General features: G+C 37.1%; 1 protein-coding gene across 3 annotated transcripts in view; it reads right to left on the bottom strand.

Moving 5' to 3' along the window:
- The window catches only part of trc (Serine/threonine-protein kinase tricornered), a 129,051-nt gene that overhangs the window by 87,422 nt on the left and 18,347 nt on the right, over positions 1–23,282 (bottom strand). Inside the window, exon 1 of one of the 3 annotated variants that reach the window (XM_089083502.1) lies at positions 10,908–12,937. The exons of 1 other annotated variant lie outside the window; for it this stretch is intronic. In XM_089083502.1, coding sequence (XP_088939628.1) covers positions 10,908–11,250 — 343 coding nt within the window. In that variant the 5' untranslated portion in view covers positions 11,251–12,937. Of the gene's footprint in view, positions 1–10,907; positions 12,938–23,282 lie in introns of those variants that run through there. One more of the 3 variants, XM_011645631.3, reaches the window with a different exon arrangement.

Raw genomic sequence — 23,282 nt, forward strand, 5'->3', positions numbered from 1 at the left:
GCGTTCGCGTATACCTCATGTATTCGCGTGGGCGAATGGTTACTCGTGAATCCATCCACCACCCTTGAATAGCAGCCGCAGGGAAGCTCGAGCTTTATTAATGGGAAGTTCCAAACACGTGATAATAGCTATCAGCATGCTCAACATATGGAAAGGTGCTTAGCTCGAGGAAATCACCAAGTTCCTTCCAGTTAAACACATTATATAATCTTTCTAATCTTAATCTTTGTAATAAATCTCTAATATTTATAAATACGTCAAATAATCTGTTCATTTGAAATAATTCAAGTTACAATATTTCGAATTTTATTTTATATCTGTAGCAACTTAAATCTATTTTTCTACGAAAGCAATTATTATTGAAGATTAAAAATTATTGGACAGAAAAATAATTTAATTTTTCATTAGAAATAATGAAATTAAAAATGTTAAATTTATAAATAAATACATTTTATATTACAATGCTAATAGTAAATATATATGTATAAATGTAGAAAAAAAATTTGAGGATTATTAAATCAAGCTTATATAATCTCTTATCCGGCAGATTTTGGATTTCGAGATATTTTGAAATCTCCTTTTCTGGCAGAAAAATAGCTTTTTAGAGGAGTAATAAAAAAAAATAAAACTTGACTGGATGTAATAAAAGAATGACAAAAAAGAATTCGGGATTATGCATAATGCAAAAATTAGATATGTCTGATGCTACGGTATCTATGTGTTGCTTTGTTGCGCAACTACAGCACGAGCCACCTTCACTTCCTAGTGTTATGTAACACGCGTATTTGTTCGGAGAGAAAATATGGAGCGTAGTTCATATCGGGATGAGGTTCCTGAAACCTAAAGTTATGACAGTTTATTATTGAACGTGCATTATTATGCAACTCAATCAATACGCTTTCGGAATGATTCCTTTATTTCGCATTTCAAATTTTCCCACAATCGTGAAATAATTCAAAAGCAAAATCCGAGTTTGATTTAATTTATACATAATATATTTATTTAACAGATTATTATGTTACACAATTTAATTACTCTGTGTTATGTTACGTGTAAACTTTTCAATAAAATGAAAATTCAACAATAAACTGGAATTATAATTGCCGAATTATTAATATTTATATAAGAATATATATACTGTTATAAATAATATTATTCGTTATCATAAATAATATTAAATGACTGTTAGAGTCATCAAATCGATAAAGTAAATATTCAATACACCTTTGCTTTCCCACATTACTTTGAAAGCTGGACACGATATTAATTCTACGATATTGAAGAGTCTAGATTCACAGACGATCGCCGATGCTTATATTACTAATAGTTATATTACTAATGTTAATCTCTCGATGCTTGTATGCAGTTGTAGGATGTAAATCTTAGTCATCGCGACGAATAGCTCAATGTCACGACTTGATTGCTCACCTGACTCGTTGAGACTCAACCACCGACGACAGTTTCCTCCGATCCGCATTTCCGCGCCACCATTTTCCACGAGCGACGTTACGTCTCGCGTGCGTGATTTACGGTATAATCGTGCGACCACGCGAAGCCGGTTCTAACTCGGTTCCGCGGCTTAGCATCCCGTTATGAAATGCAACAGCCTGCTCCATTAACGAGCGGGCATCATCGTATTCGCGAATTTCCACTCGCTTCCAAAGCGGACACGATTCTCTCCTTGCGATCGCTAACAATGCCCGATGTCTTTCGATCGTCGTGTTTCACGATTTAATTGCACTTTATCGCAGAAATAATTAAATATAAGTATATGCATTAAGTGTCCAGTTAAGATTTAATATCGATATGCTAACGCAATCTTAAATATCTCGTGTGCTCAATAAAAGTTTTAAATATCCGCATTTAAAAACGATAAATGTTTTTGTTTTATTAAGAAAAAGTTCATCAATATTGAAAATAATTAAACCTGTTTTTGAGAGAGACATTTGCATCATATTCGAATTACAAAATTAAGATATTTTGTATGATTTTTCATGTTAACTATTTATTTCGAGTAGAGAAAACTGAATGGAAAAATATATTAGGAAGATTTATTTGATTAGAATTATCATGAACTATAGAGATATAACATTGTAATAACATCTACAATGATGTAACATGAAACGCAACTAACGAAACGCGTTCTTTAATGATAATCGATATAAACTCATAATATATCACAGCTTGATTTCAACTCGTTTATTTGTCCGCTGACTGACGTAAATAAGTCAGTTTCGTAACAAGCACGAATTAAAAGATTATTTAATCATATTTATGTGACGCCATATTTGCAACACACCCATAATTTTTTTAATTTAATTTAATTTTTTATTCTGTCCCATGTAGATGTAATTAAATTTTCAAGGTTAATGTGCACACGTATTAAAAAAAAAACGTATATAATATGGAAAGTAGATAAATTAGAAGTATAGAATATTTTAATATCATATTTTAATTACAATAATGATCACTCTAATGTGCACTAATAAATGAATAAAAAATTAACTTTTTCTATAGCAACATTATTTTTCAGTTCAGCAAAAAATATGTTTTTTTTTTTTTTTAATGAAAATAAAAATTGAATTCCCCATTATTCGAGATATTTATATTATATTTGACAAAAGAACAGCCGCGAACGACTTATTTCTGTTTCGCTGAGACACTCGGCACTGTGGGACTCGCGAAGCAAATAATGGCAACCAGTGTCGACCCGTTATCCTTCCCTCGCGCCGTAACGAGAGACGACGGTTTCGCAAACGGCGCACCATAAGAGTTCGCCCGAGAGGCGCAATCTCGCGCGCGCGTACGTCGTACACGCGCGATGACAATGGACGCTTTGTTCACGACTTGGCGTTTACAGATTGCCAAAGTGGACTTTGCGAGAGAGACAAGGAGTCGCCGCGGATTACAAATAATAGCCGTTCACGCATAAGCCTTGACCTCGCGTGGGAGATTACGGAATATCTTCCTCGAATGTTCTCCACACGTGGAAAATGTGTATTACGACACTGACCATTAATTACGTATACTGTAACATTGAAAGATGTTTTCTTACTGAAAAGAACTACTCTTGGAAAGACATAAACAATTAAAAAAATATTTTTTTAAGCAAAGGTTTCGGGAAGAATAAACAGCTAGATATATCTTTGAATGTAAGTTAATTTGTGTCACTGTTAATATAAATATATCGTAGTGTTTTATGATATAAATATAAGTTAAATTCAGTAATATTTTATATTTAATATTAGTTAGCTTTGAAAAAAAAAACTGATTCAGCGCTACTTTACATAAAGAAATTATAATATAGACTTGATTTTTTTAAAAAGTTAAAACGTTTCCGTATTTATTTATAAAAAGAATCAGTAATAGTAAACAGCATTAATTCTATTTAAAATCTATAGTAGAGACGATTTATTTCGATTATTAAAGTTCACGTATAATTAATAGCTGTTTATTCACTGTTTGTAATATAAGGCTAGTATATAGCCTTCCACTTTAAGAACGATACGTGATAGTAACGGTTAGTGAATGAGGTCAGAGGGTGAGTGAATTGCTTAAAAACGCGTCCCAGAGAGAATGTGTCATAAAAATAACTGGTCTCTGGCGAACAGTTAACGGAACAGCATACAGCCAGTGCAAGTAAATCAATAAGCAATTCTTAATTTTATTTATTACCGAATCCAATTTATCAGCGTTTTTCCGATATGATTTTCCTCCGTGATTAATAGTCTGCATCGAGAGATATAACTGACATGATATGCAAGCATTTCTTTGCAAGTTACATTTAAAAGTTAAAAAAGAATTATATTAAATTATATTTAAGTTTATTATTATAATTGCTTTTCCGTATCTACATTATATAAATTTATTCTGTTGATATAATATATCATGTGTATATGTTTGATACAAACATGCAGGTACATTCAAGTAGAAATTGGACGCCTCGGCGAAACGAAGGAATTGCAAGCAGTCGCATCCGTCCGTTTCCACAATCGCGTGAAAGTCTCGGGAGAGACCATCGATTGTGCTAATCTTCGCACGAAAATCGCGTTCGACGGACCTGTCCTGAATTTCGAAACCGTCGTTACGCGCACGTGCCTCGAAAATGATCGCAGTTTCGCTTTCTTACCGAGTGCAAATCTCATAGGTGACGTCTTGTGATACACGTTGAACGTGGCGTGTTTTTCAACCACATAATTTCCGTGTATTTCCCAACTGCAAGAAAATTAGACGTTAGAAATTGCTTTTTTTATAAACCTAGGAAACACTTTCGAATGCATTTTATATTTATTTCAAACATAAAAACTTGTACTTAAAACGACTTAGTCGGAAAAGTCACGGACAATCATAAAAAATCGCGGATATTTATAAAAAAAGAAATTATCCTTCAACAATTTTTTAACGATTATCGGACTATCATCGATACACGTCACATTTTAAAACCAATGTCGCAACAAGAGAGAGAATTACGAGAAAAAAAATCATTCTCTTCCGTTATACAAATGAAATACATACTAAGTGAATGGAAATACGGAAAAGACTGTCGCGGCAACACAATTACGCCTTCGTAGAAATAAGAAATGATTCTCGATGACTAATTTCGCAACGACCGTCATAGGAACATCAAAAGGAAAAGATGCGGCGGAACATCGTTGTTCTGATCAAAAGGATTTTCAAGGAAATCGAGTTTAGCCTCGCGGAGACGAGCCAACGTGTATTTTCCTCGAGATGCATTAGTCACGCTTGCACGGAGGGGGGGCGGGGGGGAGAGAGCGGCGAGAGTCGCGTGAGTATCGCGAGCGTGCACGGAACGGATGTGCACGCGCGTGTTCTGTGGCGTGTACGTGCAGACTCGCGAGTAGACAGGCGTTCGTTTGCCGCGACAGCCGATGAATTCTTTCCCGGCACCTGCGTAATTTCCCCCCCCCCCCCTCCCCCCGGTAGATTACGAGGCAATGACCCTCTGCCCGGGGCCCCGATAGACAACTGTAGGAATAATCGACCTGCGTCGCGTATGCGTTACATGTTAACACACTTCGCGCGGGCTTCGTTCTCTTGTCGCGGATTACCGCTGGATTACAGTGGAATTATTATAGAAGCACGACCGCCGCGTGAAGTCTTACGCAATTTCGTTGAACGACGATAGCTAATTTCGCTAATCCCCTGGAATCCTCAAACGAAAGCAATAAAAGTCTAATACTTTTCGCAATTAAAAAAAGCTCTGTAATTATGATATATGTGTGTATAATAACAATAATCATGATTTTATTAAGAATGTTAATTAGTCACGTGAAATAGTAGAGACTTTAGTTTAAAAATGAACGAAGTAGAAATTCGTTGAAATTAGCAGAATTTAGTTTGAACTAATAAGACTGCTGATTAAATCACTTAATTAATCAGAAAGCTGATGATTTAATTACAAGTTTTTTGTTAATTTAAATTGAATTCTGACTTCAATCAAAATTCGTTCATTTTTAAATAGAATTTTGATACAGCTGACCAAACTATTTTTTCCGTACATTTTTCTCTCGAGCAAAGTGTACGAAAATTGATATTTTATTTAATTAGGAATATCTCGATCAATTTGGAACCAATCTCGCCTTAATTTATATATATATATATATATATAAAATATATATATATATTTTTTTTTTTAAATATATATATATATATTTTTTTTTAAATATATATATTATTTTTTTTTTTTAAATATATATATATATTTTTTTTTTAACACACGTATCGTGGCTTACTCAAAAAATTTTTTAAATGTAAAATAATAACTGAATTTTGACTTGGAACATTTCATATTCCCTCAAGATTGCAAATTTTATAATTAATGAAAGATATATATAATTCTATATATATTAAGAGATACATTTTGAGATAATAAGAATTCTTGGGAAATTTAAAGCGTCCGATAAATTGATCACGATTGAATCTGTCTCGATTATATCTGACAATGAGAATCGAATCGCCGCACTCTCAAGGCGCACGCGAGACAAGTTGCAATGATTGCACGTGATCTCGCCCACACCTTCGTCTCGTGTATCGAATGAGCCTGGAATGGCACAATGCTGACAATGTGCAGTCGTTAAAAAGCCCCTCGCGTACCTCGTTTCTGTACGCTTACGTTAACGCCGCGTACCTCGTTTCTGTACGCTTACGTTAACGCCGCAAAAGCGTTTGCGAATGCGATTTACCATACAAATCGGCTGCTCTCTCACCAAAGCTCGTATGCACGCACATGCACGCGATACTTGTCACACAAACGGGTGTGTCATCGGTTTGGCGCATTACCAAAGTTTCGAAACGTTACGACACGACGAGACGTTCAAAATGTCGCGACGTCGGCCTCCAAGTGTGTTACGTTCATCCGTTCTAGCGCAATCGCGAGAAATTCAACGTGAATCTATTTCGAGTAAGGAGTATTTACTTAAGCATTATCTGTACTTCAAGCAAAATATTAATTAAATACATATTGTGATAGATTATTTTTATAAATTTAGAATTGATTTTCTTGACTTTAAAGTTATTTTTTATGGAAAATTGTAACTATACTAATTCAAGAGTCTAAAATATAGCAAATGATAAAAAATATATTTGAAATTAACTTAAAATTGATTTTACCACGATTTAATGTATAATAAATGGAGCCACCAAAATGTTCAATCAAGTCATAAAGTAACGATAAGACTTCTTATTTTCAGTTTTATAAAGATATTTTCAATTATTAATCGTTACATTTAATGTCTAAGTACACTGATATTATTGATATTAATATGCCATATCGATTAAATTTCACCTGCGCAACGTGAAATGTCCAAGAATTAACTATTTTGCCGCAACAATTCGGGTCGTAGAGACTATGACAAGAATGCGATGAATAATTTCAAGACGCAATTCAATATCCCGTCTCAATGGTGAAGGGTCAGTCGGAGCGATGGTCAGTCGACAGGTGCGAATGACAGTCGACAGGTGACAATGTGCGGTCGACCTGCTAGTCGAACGTGGAACGCGTTTTAATTACCTTGTCGTTTCCGTCCGATCTAACAGTCGCCGTTTATATTCGGAAATACGAGTTTTCCCAGTATTATCAACGCGGAGAAATAAAAATTATCTCCAGAGATAATTCCAGAGATAACCGCAAGACTACTAAGACCACAAGTATATTAAAACAATGCTGATCTGAAACGTATATTCTTCATTATATAAAAAATAATTTTATAAAATAATTAACACTTTTCACGATTTTATCATAGAACTTCAATAAAGAGAAATTAATTTTTTCTATTAAAATGAAGACGTTTTAAAAGTTACTAAAAAATTAGTTATTATTCACAGATCAGACTCCTCTCTACAGATCCAGGAAGATCATTCTCTATACTCTTCCTTACATCGAAGCCAAAGTATCGTTCTCACCGCAGCCTACTTTTAACGCATAGCAATCCTCGTCGCGGGCGTCGGCTAGCGTGAAGATCCTACAATTCCATCCAGCAGAACACAATTCTGTTCCGATCATCTCGAGGAAGACTCGCCTACCCGCCCACTTCAGCATCACAATGCTGCGCGACATAGCAATACGTCGAAATGCCCGATATATCTCTTTTTACACGAAAAGGATAGAACAGCGATTATTATTGCAAATGCCAACGGCGAAACGACCTGGTTCTACCGTCAGATCTAATGTTTATTTATCGAGTTCACGGTTCATCCTCTTTCCGGCCCAGTTATCGCTCTACCGCACTGCGTTCAACGCAAGAGGACGCTAATCTCGGAAACGTGATGTAAAAAATTGCACTAGAACTATTATAAAAAGTATAGAGAGTAGATTATGACACGTCGTATTTTATATGTGTTATAAAAAATTATATTTACAATTCCATATAAAAAACAACGTATGTTGCAAAATGCCATATCATTATATGGCGCTTATTATATCGCGTTTTATATCGTGCTTAATTTCCAACAGCCTCTAGAAATCTTCGTGTCTTAAGAATTTCTAAATTTGTTGAAGAACATATTTTTGTAATGGAATCCCTATACAAGCATTATTAATTTATTATTTTTATTAAATTAACAATTGTATAGTTAAATAAAATTAATCGATTTAATGTTTAAATAGTGGAAATATCAATATCATTTTAAATCAATTTATGGTTTTTTTTTTTCATATTATGTATAACATAATACTTAGCCTGCTAACGGAGAAAGTATCATTTCGCCAAACAGAGAAATCCCTGTTGCATTTTGATAAACGACGATGAGTTTATCGACCCTGGTTATTGCGACATTCGAAATCGCTTGGTTCGCCTGGTTGTAACATACTCAACTCGACATGTGTGGGTTGACTTATCGAATCCTGCTCGCAATCGCACAATTTGTGTTTCGTCACGTGTACGACCCATTTCAGCCATGAAATACGCGCAAGAGCGAGAATATCTGTTTGAAACCGCGATTTCCAACCGCCCATTTGCGAAGGTTTATTCCGGCAAATTTCTACATCGAAAGGTAAAACCGAAGGATTAATTACAGGGAAATTTTTACTGTTTAAGTAACCGTGAAAATTAATTCAGCGATCTATTTGCTAACATTTTACTCAATTCCAAGGAAAGATTATTAGAACAATAAAAGTTATTAAATACAAAATCTTATATACACACACATATATATATATATATATATATATATATATATATATATATACATTTAAATCGGCAAATTAAATGTTGTTAAAAAAAAAAATTAAGATCGAAAGATCACTTCAAAATGCAAATTTTGGATTTTAAAAATGTCGAGCGCTTGTTTGTCTTCTAAATATCGGCAATTATCCGCAATTATAGATTCGACCCTAATTTTCGAAGGTGCTCAACGAAGCGCGCGGTAAAATCAATGCCGGGTCTCGAATCTGGCACGTGTGCTGTACGTGTATTCAGTTCCGCCCGAGGAAGCAGCGGCTTGTGTGCGAATTTTTACCTCCGTCGGTGGTGGAGTCCTCGTATAATTTTACGCTTTGTCGATAAAATTTAATTAGGCGATTTCTTTTTGCCGCCCAGCGGAACTTCTAAATAACGCGCGGCGTGTTAGATATACGATATCAATTATTATTTCTCGCGTGCTATATAAACGCGAAATGCTTGTTAATACGCCGATATAGATTTCACGAGAATTACCCAATGCGATTTCTAAGTGTCGAAGTTAACAAACGAAACGATAAACATGGATGATTCAGATACAGATCTTAAACATACAGGATGTAACAACTGTACAACACATCATGTGCAAAGAGAAAATGCGAAATAAAAGAAATTACAATTTTCATCGATGTCAATTTCTACTGTCGCCAAACATAAGAGAGAAACTTAACGACAAACTTGACTATAAATGAGTATTATTTTAGCACGCGAGATGTTCTTAAGATTAAAGGTAACATATCATTATATGTTTCGGCAATACATAATAAAGTGAATTTTTTTTAACAGAAGTCGTAAGACGATTCAATGTCGTACAACTGTATAACTTAATAACACGAAAAAAAATGCACGCGTAGAATTATTAAACCTCGGTATAGATTTATAAGATTCAAACACCTGGTACATCGCGCTACGTGAAACCTGTTCAACCGAAGTACTCATTTGTCACTCGTTTTAGATCTGCCGGTTTCTTTGTTCGACGCCATATGGACGGGACAACATCGGGAACGAGCGACCGTGTGCGCGTATTATGAAAAGCAGAAATCCGTGTAAGAGAAGAACCGTTAACGCGCCGCACCGTATATACGTGTATACATACATATAAATGTATATACTCACGCTCCTCCTCAATTACCCATTACTACTACGAGCGCGTATTCACCTCGCGCGAACACATTCTTTTTATTAACGGCAACTACCGCGCACACGTATGATGCACCTGCGATGACTAACAGTAACACGTGGACGAGAGAGAGAGAGAACGAGAGAGAGAGAGAGAGAGAGAGAGAGAGAGAGAGAGAGAGGAAGATGGAACGATCGCTCGATCTACGCGAGTCGAGACAATCGCGAGAGAGCACGAGTTGCTCTACCGGTTCATCGCGAATTCAATAACTACGATGTATAACGCCGTGGTCGATCATATTTAACAATTTCAGATAATGTCAAAGGTAACATGTGTTGCAAGATATTAATTGTATTGCATCCCACATCTATCGTACGTAAAATTAAAATAACATACATATATATTAAAATATTAAATAAAAAAGATAAAGAGAAAGAATTACATTATTAAATTTTTGTTATTGTATTTCTTAAACTGTATTTTTAAAATAGATATAAAATAGATATATGTATTTGAAGACAGAAAATTATAAGAAATTTTTGAGAAAAAAATTCGGAATTAAATCATTTTTGCTGCTGTATTATAAACGAGATTGGTTAAAGATATTACATATAATAAAAATTTTTAACAAAAAATTTTTTAAATTAAAATCCAATTTGTACTACATAAGAGAGAGTGTCACAATATACTGATAAAGCATTACATCATTTTTGTTCCTTAATTCTTTGAGTCTTAAAGTTACCAATTCCATACTTTCACTTTTGAACAATTAAAGATAAAGTTAATATCGCAAAAAATTACAAGAATAATATAAATCGTCAAAAAACATCAAAAAAAATAAATTTCATATAAATTCCCTTTACGAAACCTTTTAAAATTAAAAGAATTTAAAAAGAATTTAAAAAGATTTAAAAGATTAAAAAATCCTGCAGAATTTGTATGATAACTCTATTGTTAGATTTGCATTTGAATGTCTTATTCTCTATCCAAAAAATTCTATAAATTTTGCAAAAGAAAGTATTTTCAATAATCCTCACAAAAATTGAATATTATCACAAGTGCATCCTTTTCGTTTCAATTTTTTTTTTTACCTGATTTGCCCATCGGTGGTTGTCCCAGTCTGCTGAACCACCTGAAGAATCTTCTGGCTGTCGTAGCCGCCGGCGGTCTACAACCATCCAATATAACCACGCCGTTGTTGTTGTTGTTGTTATTGTTAATGTTGTTGGACCCTCCGCGATCGGGCGGCGTCGTCCTGCTATAGGGCGACATCCAGGCCGTTGTAGTGCTCTGTATAGTGGCACCCTTGACGGTGGTGATGGAACTGGTTATCTTGGCGCCCGGGTGGGGCATCCAGTCTTCCGAAGCGACCGGCATTTGTCTCGTCTTCTCGTCGGACGAGTCGAAGACGAAGCCGCAGAATACGAAGGTCATTCAAAGTTACTTGCCGCCCCGCCGCACTAATAATTAAGAAAACTCTCTCTTTCGGAGGGAAAGGGGGATGTCCCGGATTCCCTCGCTTCTTGTCCTCGACGAGGACTCTTCAAGAATATTCTCACCTCGAGTCGAGGTGTCGCTTACATCGCTTTCGCGAATCTCGAAGAATCTTGAAGATTGGAGAATTTCTCGATCTTGAGTTCACCGCGATTTAAAGAATCAGCATCAAAACGCGATATCCGAATTTAAAACGCCAAACTTGTCGCGCTTCTCGTCACGTCAAGCACCGATCGTCGACTGACCGTTCTCGTGATCTATTATCTGCTCATCTTACGCGAAATCTTGAAATCTTGAACTTTATCAACAACGACCAAATGTTATCACCACGACGTCACGGAGTCTTACGTAAGAACAGATACTTTAATTGATTCGAGCGCGCTGCGTTCGCCACGTGTTCTTCAACTTGTTGCACGTTTGACGTATCCGATGTTCCAAAATTGAAGATCAAGAATCAAAAAAAAAAAGGGAGCATGATATCGGAACATAGATCTGCGATTTCGTCAAAGATTCCGCTTTCCGGACGATCCGGTTTTAGCGGAGTCGACGATCCGTAAGACGACGGTCCACTTGTTGAGCTCGACTTGACACGACTGACTTCTACAAAGTTCCCGATAGTTCTCCAATTAATCCAGGATCTTCCTATCACGAGATTAAGCTTCTTTAGGTCAGACCCGTTATTCAGGGATCGAACGATGAGAGATTATTGCACGCTAGTAGGTTTTGCTATTTGGTACGTTACAAGGTACTCCGTTTTCAGGGTTGCAGCCTTACAAAGTAATACTAGACTTCATCGCGGAGGCTCTCGTTACTGCGACACGTCCCGCACTGTCGAACACCCGTCTATACCGCGTGGCGTGACGACGACGTCGTTGCGGCGCACGCTACTACAAAACAGCCGACACTTGGAGGTCGAGGTTAGATATATATAATTTCTCTTTCTCTCTCTTTCTCTCCTCTTCCTTTCTCTCTATCATCGCCGGTCGTGCTCGGTCGATCACGCAGCTCCCTCATTACTTGCGCATCGCCGCGCTACGGAGAACCATCATCGCCGGTACGCAGTTCATTCGCCCTGAACGCGGGCTGACGACTCCGGAATATCGACGACTCTACTCCGAACAACGGCGCTCACGATACGTTCGCTCTCTCAGCCGAGACCGAGGAGAACCAAGGGGACGAACGAGTCGTCTGTGGAATTTCACTGTACACCACCGATGAGTCGTTGAATCACGTCACTGATACAGCCAGGCGAAATGAAAAACTCAAAACTCACAGCACGCTTTAACCCATCCTGAAACGGCGCGGAGACGTCAAGAAGCGCCGGTTGCGCAACTTCCACGGCAGGGACACGTTTCTCACGTATTCCGTACTTAAGGGCTCGCGCGCGCGCGCGCGCACGCGCCCACCCACCCGCGCGTACGACGAAGACGCCGCGTGATCTCTCGTGGGGAAGACCACGAAAGACCGGAATCGCTCGCTCGCGCTCAACTCGCTCCTCGGGGGCTCGCGATAGACTCCGCGCGACCGAACGCCGTTTCTCTCAGCGCCGCTAACGTACATACCACCTCGCCGTGCCTCTCTTCCACCACCTCGTCGTCGTGAGCCGACCGCGGCGCGTTACTCGTATACTCGTAGACTGCCGCCGATTCCCCCACCGGAGCTTTTCTTGCGCTGCCCCGCTCCGCGACACGCACACCCGCGCGCGACCGCAACTTACAACCATCACCATCACCACCTCCACCATCACCACTACTATCGCCACCACTCTACCTGCACGACTACCACGCATATCCCGCTGCTCTTCTCCCGCGTCTCTCACGAAGCTGCGTAAAGGCCCTGTTACGTCGTACGCGTTGAAGACTCGATTCAAATTTGATCATGGAGTCAGTTGGTCGTAACAAGTAAACAAATCTCACAAAATGTCAAAAACAGAGTCGTACGTAGAGGATGGAAAACAGATATCAATCGAGAATTCTTGTTTTACTTGGTACATTTTGGGTACTGTATACACCCGTAACCCGTAAATAAAACGTAGCATAAAAATTAGTCAATCAGAACTAAGAGTTCAAAAATAATGTTACGGTGGTTTTATGGTTACGGTTACGGAAAGTGCGATAGTCTTTAGAAAGACATGTGAATATAAAAAGAAGAAATCTCCAAATGGAAGCAGAAATCACGTAAATGTAAATTTTCTTTCTATTTTTCTTTTTGTTTGTGTTATGGTCAGTGCTACAGTCGAAATAGTGATAAATGATAAATTCTTAACCGAGATTTATTCGATTCGGACGCAATAGATCATAATTTTGAATTATGACTTTTGCAAATTTTGTCATTAATTTTGATCTCCAATCCATCTGTGAAGTGCAAAACAGGCTTAATTCGTTTCTTTATCTCACTATTTCTTCCTATCCTCTTGCTCTGTCTTCCTATAGGTCTGTATCTTCATCTCTTTTCCTATCCATGGCTAGACCGGTCTCTCGACACACACACACACACACACACACACACACACACACACACACACAATCAAGCTAACTTAATACTCTCCCCTACCACGCTACTCGATGCTACGTGTCTGTTGGACTCGCCAGGTCGTCAGGTCGGCAGGTTCGTCGCCGCTTGGGACGCTTTTCGAATTAAAGAGAAACATTTTCAGAAACCAGAAAATATACCAAGAGAAAATATACTAAGAGAAATTAAAAATAAGCAATATCAAAAGTATAGATTAATAGCAAATAGAAAAGGACTCAACTTCTGTTATCTGTTTATCAAAGAAATTCCCTAAAATCGAAAATTCGATAAAATCGACACAAGATGATGTGACGAAGATGCTATTCGAGGCGTGTATCTGCTTTACATTAGGTACACGCGGCATCGCGCACGATGCGAGAGAGGCGTAGGCGGTGCAACGCGAGTACGCACACGCGTGTACGTGAATACACGACGGAGATCCCAAAGAGGGGAAGACGAGAGATCGGGGGCTCACACCGATATCCGGCACACCGTGACTGACAGAGAGCGGTGCTCTCTCGCACGCACGTGTATGCGTGCGTGCGTGCGTGCGCGATACACACACGTCGCACGTGTATGCGTGCGCGACTCGGTTGCATCCCCACTTCGTACGATGCACCGAGGTGGTTCTCTTCACTTTACTTTACCTGCGCGCCGGCGACCATGCAGTCTCGCCGCGCCATGTTCGAAAGTTTCTAAGCTCCCTCGACCTCGTCCCGCACTCGCGAGAACCGCGCGCGAATACCCGCGCGATTTAATCGAACAACGAAAATATATTTAGTAGCTGGACAATCTTTATATCTCCTCTCGTTTCCAAACGTATCAAGCTAGATCTAACGCTCTCTCTCTCTCTCTCTCCCCTCCTCCTCTCTCCCTCCGGTTCCGGCGCGTCGATTCCTCGATCCTCTTCGGTTTATCTTCGGCAACCAGCTCGCGGACGAGACGCGGGGTGAGATAGCGCGAAACGTTTTCCTCCTCGGTTCGCCGAGATCGAAATGCGATTCATATTCAACGAACGCTCGCGTTATCGACCTTTATTGTATCCTCGATATTTTCTACGAAGTCCAATTTATATCGACGCTCCGAGAGCGTGACGTTCGCGCCACATCCGCGTTCTCAGAACCAGCCAATTGATTCACTGATAAGTCTAAACAGCGATTCGACATGTACGATCGATAGGTGATCGCTCGGGCCAGCGTATGGCTGGTTGCTAACTGATGTACGAGGGAAAACAAGGAATAGAGCAACGCGTGGAACACGAAAGAGAGAAATGGAGATATGTAAGATAATAGGATAAAATACAATAGGAATCTCTTATAGGCTGTAGAACTTGACACGAAATATCGCAGGCTTTAGGACGAACAAGACGAAGTTGCGACACGTATTAAACCAACATAAATTAGCATTAAAAAAAAAAAAATAAAGAAAATTCTGACGGAATGTGAATTTTCGTGACGGATGCAACGGAAACAAATAAAATCTTGCAATTTAAATACGGTTATGGGGAATTTAAGACGCAACGAGAATATGAAACATAACAATAAGCGAAAACGCCGAGACTACAAACAGATTATATATACCTTGCACGTAGATGAGCAAATAAAAGGGAGGAGGATAGGGAAGAAGAGGAAGAGGAGAAACTCTCGAAGGTTTTCTCGGTAATTTCTTCTTTCCTGTACTATTGACAAACGGGTGAACGTCGCATTCTCGTTGGAAATGGAAAGTCGAGGCAATTATTATTCGGCCGAGCGGCGTAACAGAGCCCGTTCCAAAGGCGAAGTAAAAACAGAAAGCGTGTCCGCGCGCGAGCGCGAGACGCAGCGAGACTTCACGCCCGCGTGCGGTGCGTTTTATGTCCGTCGTTTCTGCAGACAAGACGTGCCATAGAGGTTTCGGATACGAACGCGCACGTAAGCGCACATGTTGAACCTCGTGTTACCGCAAATGCACACGGGCTACGGTTACAAAGAGTTCCATTACAAGCGAATATTTTCCCGGTCGTGGCAATCGGAAGCAGAACGATGAGAAATGTCATTTAGGCTCTTGGATTCACGTGACAACTCATTCTTAAAGTCCAAAGATATAACTTTTAAATTAAAATGCATTTTTTTATCGAAATGTTAAAAAGCATTCTTTAAAAATTATATATCTGTATAGTATATGTATTTCTAAAAGCCGCTCCGACGTACCTGTTAGTTATTTTAAATAACTAAAAAAATAATTCTCGTTTATGTAAGTTTTTTATTAATTTAACAGAATGAGATTAAATAATAAAAAGAATATTTGTTTCGCGTTTCGAATTTTATAAATTGATGCGTAGTAAAAAATAAGCATTTGTTGAGTTCATTTTGACTGTTATGATTTTTAGTAATTCATATATTCGATAATATTAATAGCATATTCAAATTATATTTAAATATAATGGAATAATAATGGATGTTTTAATATGAATAGACAATGGTAGAATAATTTTCTTAAAAACTAGCAATCTTTTAATAATTATTTAAATATTCATTGTATAATAATTAAATGTGTACTTACATTATTTATAATTAATTAAAACTATAAAAATTAAATGATAGCCACATCATAGATCTTATATAATCATGGATCTTATATATAATTTTTTAATCTCTAGGAATAGATCTTAAAATCTTAAATTCGATAATTTGAACATTCTTTCTTGTATTTTTAAATCCTTCTAGATTATAAATAAAATTTTCTTCTGAGCAATAGATTTTTTTTCAATTCAAAAATTGCAAAAGATTTTTAAAAGAAAGCAAAAAACTGATTCTAGGAAAAAAGTGAAAAAAATATATAACTTAATCGAATACATAGTATACACAGCGTAACCAAAACTTGCTGAAAGCTCGATACCAGGAACGCACAATTTCCCAAATTACCGAGGATTAGAACGAATTTCACGGCCATTAGCTCGGAAATTTTCCGTTCGTTCGCTCGGCTTCCGCGAGATGTTAATTATGATAAACTGATTACACGTGCACGTATTCACACACATGCACACGTAGATGATGCACACCAAGATGATTAGTAATAGCACAAGTAGGTAATGGTGTAATTAGAATAGCCCCGAGGGCACCGTCACCGACCTATCTTCACCTATTATCGGTAGCCTGATGGGTTAGTCGTTAGGAAACAGAAATCGACCAAAGCGGCTATCGAGGCTTAATTATTTGCGATCGATTTCCGATGCATCGGAAACCGTGGTAACATCAGATTGTATATGAAAACGATACGTCCATCGTCGCGATGCGACTGGCAACTTATGCCAAGGGGTTGTAACGGGGACAATGCACCCGATGTCTTTCGCACGGCTGCGTCTGGGTAAACGAAAGCAGAGATTTATAATACGAGAGTGACTCTCTTCCGCACCACGTGTAGACAATACCCTCGGTTTATGACACGTTATCTCAAGCAAGACACAAGAGCATAAAACAAACACACTGTTACATCGAGATATTCAAAAATCACCGGATAACATTTTAAATAGAGAGACTTTCCTCGAAATGAAAATATGTTTCTCAAGTCACAAAATCAAGGTGTCAGACTAACTCTGAAATCATAAATTATTGAAATTCCAAAAAAAAATTTTAATGAGTTTAGTTTCTAAGAAACAGAACAATTTTTTTCGGAATTTAAAATTTGAAAAAAAAATTTAATAGAATTTTAATTAGAAATTCTTGCTTACAAAAATTGTTTTATTTGCAAATATTAAAAGAGTTTTTACAAACAGATATTCTATGTTTTTATCAAATATAACTGAATTTGTTAAAAAGTAGTCAATAAAAATATTAGAGCAATCTATAATATATAAATTTTATTTTTTCTCAAAATTCATATCGTTGATATAATTTTAATATGTTGGATCGCGTCGCAATTAATCAATTAAATACTATACTATATTATGTTAATATAACATTAACATAATATTAACATATCTATCTAATGCGAAAATAGATATAGTATATTTGATTATTAATAACTAGATTGCAATGTATATTTTTTACAAAACATTTTAAATTTCTGCATCGTTTTCTTTTAGTATTTTTTCTAACTTTTCATTTTTCATAGGAGATATTTTAGAAACTCTATAACTTTTTTAATCACCTTAATTTTCCCCTTATATCTCTTTTCCCTCTTTCGTCAATCTCTTTTTAATTATTAGAATATTTTGCATTTTCAATTATGTTTATCAGAATACACTTACTAACTTTTCACTACTTGTTCCATGAAATCATCATTTAATTCCGTACACTCATTTGTCTATAAATATAATTAGATACTTACGTTTACTCTGCGCTTATTTCTCGCGCCATAAAATCTCCGTTTAAATACATTCATTTCGTTTTTTGCCCTTTCATCGTAAGATTATACATTCGACGTGTCTCTCTTTCTAAGACATGCATAAATATTTTTACTCGGCGAATCATAAAACAGTTACTTTCTGTAAGCCACCGCTTTACTTCCGAGGCGACTCACTACGCGACTGGCCTCGCCTAATGTTCGCGGCAGGCCACCGGATTATTACCACGTAAAAGTCCACGCGATAAAAAGCCGATATTTTTCCGCGGTGTTGCTAAGCCCCGGGCTCGTGTATTATCCGTGCTCGTAAAACGTGCATATTAAAAAGGCCAGAGGGTGAATAAGGAATGAGAATCCGGGCTCGTGCTCGCGCGCGACTCGTGGCTCCGCCACGTTCGTGCGCTTTCCAAGAAGTGTCTTATCCGCAAGACACGAATTTCTTTCTGAGCATACATAAGATAACAGAGACAGCGTGCACACACGCCAATCGGAACAGGATGTGGCTCATGCTGCCGGTTGTCTCGACCGGCAAAAGGATGTGTCCACACGACGCGTGTGAACGCAATGTTAATAATGCGCATTGTGCGAGCGCGAATCGGTTGCCGTTGGCTTCGCGGATTGTGCCAACGGCAAGCGATCGCGTTTGAAAGAAACGCGAGTTTAATGACTTTCGAATGGAAAATAAAATTAACCGCCGATTACGTAAAACGTGCCGTTTTCACATTCTCAAGGACAGTTATATATGTGTATAATGTTGTATATGTGTGTGTGTGTGTGTGTGTGTGTGTGTGTGTGTGTGTGTGTGTGTGTGTGTGTGTGTGTGTGTGTGTGTGTGTGTGTGTGTGTGTGTGTGTGTGTGTGTGTGTGTGTGTGTGTGTGTGTGTGTGTGTGTGGAGGGAGGGTGCGCGCGTGTGCGTGTGTGTGTGCGCGTATGTATATGGTGTGTTTAGAATAGTGATATGGAAATAGCATGCTAAATTGACGTTTCATGAATGCTCAGTTCGATTACAGTAAAATTCGTGATAAAACTGAAGATATTGCTGGACTGTTGACATATATCCATTGCGAGATCTCGCGATAGCAATAAAAACACGCGCAGATACGATTATGTCGCAAGTTGAACACATATATGTAGTGATACTGCGCAATATGTTAATTAATCTACCCTACGACGTCGGTTATAAACACGCTTTAAAAAGATCGTAAATGCGCATCATATTACGATAGGATAAATATGATTAACTGAGATATTAATTAAATTATCAATATATTTGTTAAAAGCACAAAAACTCATTCTTTTACAAAAAAAAAAGAAGGTATAATGTTTTGTAATTCAGAATAATTTTTATACTATTAGAAATTGTAATAGTATTGACATATTAAAATGCGGGAAGAATCGGGCAGTTTGTTTTTCCACGGGAACTTGGCGAATTTATCCCTGAAGTTTACTGTTAGCCAAATAAAAGAAGCTAGCAACTATTAAGAACAACGAATGATATTAAAGTGTGATCGTACTTCAATTTCGTAAGAAGAAAAAAAAATGCGTTTTGTTATAGAAACTTTAAGAGTAAAAAAAAAGTAAGTGAAAAAAGGAGACTTCGTTTACTCCGAGTAAACAAAGTCACTTCGCAATTGTCTGAAATGACGATAAAGTTAGTTTTATTAGCTTATTTGCTATTCTACGCACATTTCGCGAGTTTATCGTCCCATTAACGCGGCTAAATAGCATAAATACATAGCAATAGAGTTATAATTTTATTCCATCGATACTTTGAGAGATCTCTTTGAGTTACCCACAAAGTTCCACTATTAATTCAGCTAAATAAATTAAGTTCTCGAGTTCTACGAATGTGACGACGATACTAAGAAAACATAACGCTGATCTCTACTTCCCTGATGGATTATATGTCTAAAGAGAAGTCAATGTATCTGTTTCAGTATGGTATCATATCATATCTTTGCCAAAGGCGTAATATAAATGTTTACAATCGTGGTTATTGAATGCAGTTTATGCGGCGAGTTCGGCCATCCAAAGGTGAATGGCATCATCATTTATGCGCCGAGATCAAGCGATGCGAGAGCACGAGAGCAACTCTCATCGTACCGACGGCTCGTAAAAAAAATATATATCTCCAGCACTTATCACACAACAACATATTGATTACCCAATTATCGTATCACAGCGTAATGGGACGCTGTAAATATTACGTAGCCGTTACATTTTCATTATAAATTTAAAACTTGTCTTGAAATAATATCATCCAAGATTTTTAATTATTATGAAAATTATTAATTTCGAAATATTATATCTTTTATATTAATTTTATTAGTCTATAACAAGGAATGATAATAATTGTGAAAATAATTATAAACTTTTAATATCTCAGCTTAAGCTTGATAAGATAATAACTAAAAATATAATCACAGATTCTTAGAAATTTTATTATATGTGTATTATAGATTCTCCTAATTTTTATTTTAACATGTTTTGTAAATTAGTATACGGCTTAAAAGAAGTTTTAAATGATGTATGATTTTTATTACTTATATAATTGCAAATTTTGACCTTTCAAAATTTCCAACATATTTAAATCAATATTGAGACAAAAAAATTATGGCCATATTTTAAAGATATTTATGCCAAATCAACTTTAAATTATGAAAGTCTACTCATATAACTATATTTGGTCTTTACAATATGTTATGAAACTCACTCGTCTCTTTTTTTTCCTTTCAATAATACTTCTCAATTTTTAAATAATAAGAACAACTGCACAAATCCCAGATTATTGGATCTTAGAAATCAGGGCACATAATCGAGAAATAAACTCGCAGAGACGCGAATCGTGATATCGAAGAATCGATAATAAAAATCTGATGAGAAAAGTATAGCGGTTCAAAGATTCGTTTCCGGGTCGCCTTGAAAGTGGGTATCTGACGGTAATTTTGAAAATTGGTCGGCGAACAGTGAGGAATAATAACGGAATCGTGGATACACGCCAAGAAGTTACAAGGATTGAAATAAGGGCCATAAGACTCGGGATAGGAATAACGTACCGAGAGCAACGACGGTGATCTCAAGGCGGCAAGCGCCGAGAAGTAGGTTAACAATCCGTACGGCTAATTAATGATTTCATTTAATAAAGCGCCCGGTTGAACTCTACGCGCAATTACCGTCGCCAGGACTAGAACTTGTGTTATATGAGGCCTCGATCTGCGGCTGCTGGACAAGTAAACGATTGAAAAAGAGGCAACTTTACTGAAAAAAATAAATGAGAAATGCAAAATAAAGTTTACATACATCCAAAAACCAATTTGCATCTTAATTTAGTAAAACAGATTTATTTAATAATTAAACAAGTTTGTTTTTTAAAATATATAAAAATTATTTTACAATGTATCACGTTGCCTAGGAAAGGCACTTCGTGACCGTTTGTATTCCTTCATTTCTTATAAGATGACTTGTGAACTCAAACGTAGCACGTATAAATCTAGAAATAGAAAGTTTATTAGATTTGACCTCGTGAAATTCGATTCCAAATGAAGACACGAAGAAAATGATTAGTGATTGTTTAAAACTTAAGAAATAAGAAAACAATCCTGGAAGAAAATAATAAATAATCGTAATAAAATAATAATCGTAAAATAATAATCGTAATACGTACTAAGTCCTATATTCATGTTTTTATAAATTAACTCCTTGGTACACAAAAATATCTTTAAATCCTCATCAAACTTCCGAAAAAATTTGTAAAAAAAAAAAAAAGATAAAGGAAAACTAAAATTATCAAACTCTTCGAATTCCAAGAAAATATTTAAAATAATTTTTCCAAACGCTTAAAGAATGAAATAAAATTACGATTTTATTTAAACATTTTATGAATTTCAATTAAACTGGTTAAACTGGTTAATCCGATAGGCGATCGGTCTTGATTCCTGTAAGTTGACTCCCTGTTACTAGCCGACTGGCATGCTGATCGACACGATGCCGATCGTCTGCGGTCAGCGTAACGATGTCGAGCAATTAGCGATAAAGAGCTAATAGACGCCGGCTCGTGGCGTAAAGGCGGCGCCAAGCAACGATTCCGCGACGATTCCGCGAGTTATGCAATGCATTAAGGGACAGTGGCCGCCGTGTGCGCGGATAAATCCCTCGAGCGCGAGCACGCGCGTTCACGCCGACGAGCACGCACGTACGCGCGCACGTATATACGCGTGTTGAGCGCGTTAATGATCGCCATCACGCCGAATGGCGGGGCGTCTTGAATATCTCATTAAATGGCCGAGCGCACGTTTCGCCCTCGCGACGTGTCTCGAAGCGTGAGGAGAACTCGTGCCACGCGTATCGCCTCGTTTCTTTTACGAGCGCGCCGACGCCGTTGAGTTCCACTCGCAACGTCAATTCCGCGGAGCGAGTGAACAGAAATCGATGTACAAAACCGATATCGACAGTTTAAATAGGACGGACCTAAATCTATAATCGCAATCTTCTTGCTGAATGGAACACCGGGAGATGTATTGATTTATTTTAAAGACAAAACTATGTATTCGTTTCTTTTTTTTTTCCCCCTAATAAAAGAACGGAAATCAATAATTTTCCAGAGGATCAAATTATTTGATATCAAGAGAAAAAGAAAAAAAAAAAGAATCTGCACTTTTTTTCATCTCAAGAGACATTTAATTTGAACAGTTAGGATAGATATAAAGTCTTGCGTTTTGTAAAAAGAAGATAATTGGAAGAAACGAATAAAGTTTTCAGCGCATATGAAATCAGTTCTTTTTTTAAAATAAAATATGTCATAGAAATACGAATAGTGTTAAAAGAAATTTTCATACTTTATCAAAGTTCCCAAAAGCCAATCTTGATTGATTGATTCTGCTAGATAAGCGAGGGAGGATTAAAGATTGCACGTGGATGTGCAGGAAAGAAAGTAACGCGCGAATATTTGCGGGGAAAGAAAATTGAAATCTGACAATCTACCGGCGTAATTATCCGGAAGCAGTTTCTCTTTGTATTCATGTTTTCAATGCCTATATACCGAGTCTATATCTATATACACGCAGATTACCTAAACAGGCAAGTAAATTGTTGATCGAAATGTACGTTAATTTTATGATAGTTATAAAAATTCTAATAC

The sequence above is a fragment of the Pogonomyrmex barbatus genome, unplaced genomic scaffold (genome assembly GCF_055798465.1).
Source record: "Pogonomyrmex barbatus isolate J1 unplaced genomic scaffold, ASM5579846v1 scaffold7, whole genome shotgun sequence".
In the NCBI taxonomy this organism is placed as follows: domain Eukaryota; kingdom Metazoa; phylum Arthropoda; class Insecta; order Hymenoptera; family Formicidae; genus Pogonomyrmex; species Pogonomyrmex barbatus.